The 6,650-nt window shown below is 33.6% G+C and overlaps 1 protein-coding gene across 1 annotated transcript; it reads right to left on the minus strand.

Moving 5' to 3' along the window:
* Positions 1 to 4,156: 4,156 nt before the first annotated feature.
* Positions 4,157 to 5,741, minus strand: LOC108481863 (pectinesterase PPME1-like). Its single transcript, XM_017784934.2, has 4 exons — positions 5,244 to 5,741; positions 4,931 to 5,137; positions 4,605 to 4,849; positions 4,157 to 4,515 (listed from the first exon to the last, which is right to left on the minus strand). The coding sequence occupies exons 1-4, from the start codon at positions 5,739 to 5,741 to the stop codon at positions 4,344 to 4,346; spliced, it is 1,122 nt and encodes a 373-aa protein (XP_017640423.1). The 3' UTR covers positions 4,157 to 4,343.
* Positions 5,742 to 6,650: the final 909 nt, after the last annotated feature.

Raw genomic sequence — 6,650 nt, forward strand, 5'->3', positions numbered from 1 at the left:
AATAGGTGTAGGGGTCACACGACCAAGTCACACGCCCGTGTGCTAAGCCGTGTGAAAATTTTTGGGTATACTATTTTGTAATTTTAAAGATGTAAGGGACACACGACCGAGACACACGCCTGTGTCTCTACCCGTGTGGACGAAAATAGCTCAATTCCAAGGCCACTTTTCTCACCCAATTTGTCTTACACCTACATCAACACTTTAACACTTTCACCAACCAATACAAGATATTTAAATCAAGCCAAAACCAAGTTTAACACATATTATAACACCTCATATGTTCAGGTATTCAATCTTACCTAATTGACCATGTAAACCTATATGCATATTTCTTCAATCATATTATCTCAAACCATACATTATTATACTCATAAATTATCCATTACTCAACCACATTAGACACAACAAACATATTAAGCCACACATACATATACACATCAAAATATGTCCAACTCAAGCCATTCCAATGCCTATTTACAACAAAATATTTTGAAGCCATCATTGGCTAAATTACCCTATACATGCCATTATAACCAAAATTAGTTTTCTATATATACCGAAATGGGCCGATGGATACTGTGAGATATCTTCGCCAAGCTTTCAACCCAGTGAGCTTCCGAATTACTATAAAACAGAGGAAATAAAACAGAGTAAGCATTTAATACTTAGTAAGTTTGTATAACACGAAATTTAACTTACCATTATTTCACATTTAAGGTAACTATATAAAATATATTCCAAACAACTTGGTTAAAAGCCTAAACATATATCCTCAACAATCATATTAGTCATATATTTCATATAAATATTAAGAAATATGTATGAGCTCACAAATAATCAAATTTCTATATTCATACACTTTCCTTGTCATGTGTCCTTATAACAAATATAATTATATCCATGTATTTCAAGTATACTTTCGTAATAATTCGTCTTGAACTCAGATTGTCACACATCAGAACTTTGCCCATTGAATCATTTAAAATATCGATGGATACTTGAGTAATACACACTAAATGTACAAAACTGTAATCCGTCAATTCATATTCAGGAATGCTCATACGGCCACATAAATGGGAAGCTCTTTTGAGCCATATAATGGGAAACTCATGTGAGCCATGTAACGGGAAGCTCCGAAGAGCCATTAACGGGAAGCTCATACGAGCCAATATTGAGAAGTTCAAGCGACCCAATATTGGGAAGCTCCGAAGAGCCATTAATTAGGAAGCTCATGAAAGAGCCTTTAATCGGGAAGCTTTGAAGAGCAATATATCGGGACACTCATAAAAGCTGTGGTGTGTCTACAAACCATATAACGGGAAGCTCATGAGAGCTAATAACAGGATGCTTGTTTGAGCTGTGGTGTGTTCGCAACATATGCAGGACCATAACCAACTCGAGAATCTTGTATCTATCGAATTTCATTTATTCATACGAGACTTAATATTTGTCGGACATTATCGGATATGTGATTGATTTCATATACATGGTAATTACACAATTCACATACACAACATTTAATTCAAACATATAAATATACACAATTTAGTTACACGAACTTACCTCGACAATGTTCGTGTACACAAAAGCTACTAATTTGTTACTTTCTCTTTTCCACGATCTAACTCCGTATTTGATCTATCCGGATCTATACGAATGAATTTAACATCAAATTAATACAATTTATATTCAATTCAATTTAGTTCACATCTTAGACAAAATTACCATTTTGCCCTTATACTTTTATTTAATTCCAATTTCGTCCATAGGATCGGAAACTGAAATTCGTGCAATTTAATCATTATTCCAAGCCTAGAAAATTTTTACAAATAATATTAGCAGCCCATGTATGTCATAAAATTCAAAAAATTTTCATGAATTTTACATCTTTTCAATTTAGTCCCTAAACGTAATTTCATCAAATTTCTCTTTACAAAAGTTGTTTATCTATCAACAACCTTTTATTTTCTACCATAAAAATCCATAATTCATGCATACTCATCCATGGAAAAACTTTAATATTTTGATAACTTTGTAAATTAATCCCCGAGATAGCTAGATTAAGTTATTACGATATCGAAAATATAAAAATTACTAAAAACGAGACAAGGATGCTTACCTAATTAAGCCAAATAAGCTTGCTTGAACTTAGGTTTTCATGGCTAGGGTTTTCATCTTTTTATTTGGGAAAGATGATGGAAAATGATGATATTTTAGTATTTAATTAATTTATCGTCTTTATTTTATCATCTTTCTAATTTAATCCTTTTTTTTCTTAAATTTCCAATGATGAATCATCATACTTATGTACTCCACTAAATGGTCTATTTACCATATAATGACCTCCAATTTTGAATTTCATAGCTATTTGATCCCTTTAGCAACTAGAATTCAACTTTTGCATTCTATGCAATTTGGCCATTTTCATCAAATTAATCATATAATCGGTAAAATTTTCTTAACAAAATTTTCATACGATATTTATATCATAATGCAGACCATGAAATAATATAAAAATAATTTTCCTTCTGGACTCGGATTTGTGGCCCCGAAACCACTGTTTCGATTTCACTGAAAACAGACTGTTACAAAAAAGGTCTAGATCAAACTTTGTGATAATTGCTATTTATGTTGATGATCTAAATATTATTGGAACTATTGAAGAGCTTCAAAATACAATAAATTATTTAAAGAAAGAATTTGAGATGAAAGATCTTGGAAAAATAAAGTTTTGTCTTGGCTTACAGATTGAGCATTTAAAAGATGGAATTTATGTTCATTAGTCAACTTATACGAAAAAGATTTTAAAGAAATTTTATATAGATAAAGCATATCCATTGAGTACCTTGATCGTTGTACATTCGTTAGATGTGAATAAAGATCAATTTCTTCCTTGCGAGAATGATGAAGAGTTTCTTAGTCCTAAAGTACCATATCTAAGTGCCATAGGAGCATTGATGTATCTTGCAAACAACTCAAGACCTGATATAGCTTTTGCTGTAAACTTGTTAGCAAGATTTAATTCTTCTCCAACATGTATATACTGGAATGGAATTAAACATGTATTTAGATATCTCAGAGGGACCATTGATATGAGGTTAATTTATCCAAATGATTCAAAATCCCTATTAGTTGGCTATGCTAATGCTAGATATTTATCAGATCCACATAAAAGTCGATCTCAAACGGGATATTTATTTACATGTGGAGGTACTGCCATATCATGGCGTTCGACAAAGCAGACATTAGCTGTTGCCTCTTCAAATCATGCTGAAATAATTGCAATGCATGAGGCAAGCCGATAGTGTGTTTGGCTAAGGTTATTAACCTAGCATATCCAAAAGATATGTAATTTGCCTTTACAGGAAAAGATGCCAACTATCTTATACGAAGATAATGCAGCATGTATAGCTCAATTGAAGGGTGGTTATATCAAATGTAACAGAACGAAACATATTTCTCCAAAATTATTCTTCACTCATGATCTTGAGAAGAAAGGTGACATAGAAGTTCAACAAGTTCGTTCTAGTGATAATTTAGCAGATCTTTTTACCAAGGCATTGCCAACTTCAACGTTTGAAAGACAACTACACAAGATTAATGCGTCAACTGAAAGATGTAATGTGATATTGCCATTAGGGGGAGTAAAAAACATGTTATACTCTTTTCCTTTAATCAAGGTTTTATCCCACTGGGTTTTCCTGGTAAAGGTTTTTAACGAAGCAACTTGTAATAGGAGATTGTGTACTCTTTTTCCTTCATTAGGTTTCTATCTCATAAGTGTTTTCCTAATAAAAGTTTTAATGTAGATGTCCATATTCTAACCCCCCATTTATAAGGTAAAACCTCTCATTCATTATGCAAGTTGTTTAATGTGTTAATAAAGCACTTAAATAAGTTTCATTTATTATATTGCATTGAATGTTAATTTACTTATAAATAGAACTCTTTTGTAAATGAAAATAAGATACGAGACGGTTAACTTTAAGTGTTTTTTATTTGATTATTTTATAATAATTTTAATTTATTTGAATTTTAAAGTGCAAGATTTGTAAAAGCAGAGTAGAAAATAGGGAAAAAAGCAATTTAAATAAATATAAATAGTATAAAAATCTAAAACTATATTAGATAAAAATAAAATAAAACGCTTCTGTTATTTCTTAAAGAATAATTCTATAGCATTATCAGTTTCTAACCCACAGCATGTTTAATTATAAGTAACTAAAACAAAAAAGGAACAAAATTTTATATTGTTAGACATGCTGCTTGATCAACAGAATGCATATAGTTCTACATGTGTGACTAATACAGCAATAGTTTTATCCATCTGTCTCTATATATTAAGAGTTGATTTGGACATTTGGCGGCGGAAGTAGCCATTTGCTACCGTCAATGAAGCCAAGAGTCAAGAATCGTCGAGCAACCGTCTCAGTTAGTTGCGAAGAGTATGGCACTCGCCCAGCCGGAGCTGCCCCAGGTCCCGAGCACTTGTATTCTCCATAAAAAACAGTTCTTCGAATAAACCCACACCATTTTCAACTTCTTTAATTAGTGTGCATTAAGAGAAAGAACAAGGTAAAGGTTGAATAAAAGAAGCTTACTGGGCACGCTCTGGTGATAAATCATGAGACCATCCCTCGGGATTGACGACGTTACTCATATCACTGAAGGCAAAAACAACTCTTGGACTACTCTTCCTAGCTCTACCTAGATATGCACCTTGCGCTGTCCCTGTAATTTTGCATTGCACAAATGAAAAACCAGTGCGATCCTGCTCATTATTTCCCCTTTCTTGTGCGGTAATTGCTGTTACTCCCTTATCAGCCTCCACGTATAATTCTGTTTCCTGCATCCAAATTTCTCCCATTTTAGATTTCATCATGATGGCATTAAATGACTGGACTTATGTGAATTATTGGATACCAACCAGATATAAAGACTTCCCATTCCCGAAAATGAAATCGACAGTGCCATGAATGTAGCAATTCATGAAGAAATGGTTGCCCTTGTCATCGCACAAAGTATTTCGGAAACCAATGATCTTGCAATTATAGAAAGCTGCTTTATCACCAGAAACTCTCAAGGAAACCCCTCGTTCTCCCTCCATTTTCCCGTCTGGCTTAGGAGCAGTGTTCTATATATTTATTTACAATGATAAATATTCAATAAAATGTCAAATGTCATTACAAGATTAAAAATTAACCATAAATTCCATGGGGGATATGACGTCGAATGCTTACTACTATAAAGAGATTAGCCGCCACGAAGAAATCAGACTCAACAATAAGGGTGGCACTATCTACTGTTCCATACTGCTTAGCCGTGCTATCGAAAGTCAAATTTGCCATACTTTTGGGATCTCCAATCAATGTAATGAACGGCTTAGTTCGTTCAATTTTGATTTTCTCCCGATAAGCTCCAGGTCCAATCGATATGATCACACGTTTGGTGTTTCCTGTGGGAACACTTTCAATGGCTTTGGTTATGGTGTCGAAATCTCCGCCACCACCTTGTACCACTTTAATGACTTTAGGTTCAGCCTCAGCCTGAGCAAGGGCGGGGTCTATGGTGCCAACTCTTGCTGAGGCAGGCTTGACATTGGTATTGAACCAATCATTCACTTGGGATTTATCTGCGGGAATCTCTGCTGAATTTTGTGACACAACAAGTCGAGCAAGGAGAAGAATTGTGCTGATTATGGCACCGACTTCAATCATTCCGATCTTTTTTCCTGTCATTTTTTTTTAATGTTGTTTAAATTTCTGATTGAGTTTTGGGAAAAGACTTCAATTTATAAGAAAACTAGCCACGAAAAACTCTAAAAACCATGGAGGGTTCTTCGCTTAACCATCCATTTATTGCTTCTGCTTAAAGCTTGCTACACATTGCAAATCGACCACTTCTTTTTATATATATTTGAGGATCGTAAAGATTAAAAGTGTGTTATTACAGCAGTTTTAAAAATTTCATGATCTATATTTAATATAAATAATGTTTAGTTTTCCAATATTATATACCCACATCAGTGGACTACCCATGTGAAGAACTCACGCTTGAAAGTTCGTTCAATAACGGTTAACATGAACCATGCAAAAAAGATAAGCTCCAAAAAGGGGAAAAATTATCAATGCCAATTTTAATTATTTGATATGTGCTAAGAAAAATCTATATATAATTATTGTTTCTTTTTCAGGATTTTCTTTTAGTATTGTTAATTTTTCTTATCATTTCTCATACTACTAATGCTTTTTTTTTTAATTTATATTTTTAAAGGAGGTGACTCATTCAAGAAAAGTTTTTTAAGTATTATCTACCAGATAATTAGTTGAACCCCCAACATCAGTAAGGTACTTCCCCAATGTCAAGGTTTTGTTACCCTCCTCCACCAAGAGCCTTGTAAGGTCCACAATGAGGGAACATTTTGGATGGTGGAGTACTACCTGCAAAGCTAGTGAGAGTGGTGTGAGTACAGTGCATAGTTTAATTAAGTAAATCACATGTGTGTGGGGAACTCAAAGTACTAACCTAAGGGATATAGGTCGATTTTATTATTGAGGGGGAGAGATTCTTTTAGGAGAAATTTTTAAAGTGTCGTCCATTGAGAAGTCAGTTAAACCCCCAACAATGGTAAGACATTTTCTCCCGTG

The sequence above is a fragment of the Gossypium arboreum genome, chromosome 1 (genome assembly GCF_025698485.1).
Source record: "Gossypium arboreum isolate Shixiya-1 chromosome 1, ASM2569848v2, whole genome shotgun sequence".
NCBI lineage: Eukaryota > Viridiplantae > Streptophyta > Magnoliopsida > Malvales > Malvaceae > Gossypium > Gossypium arboreum.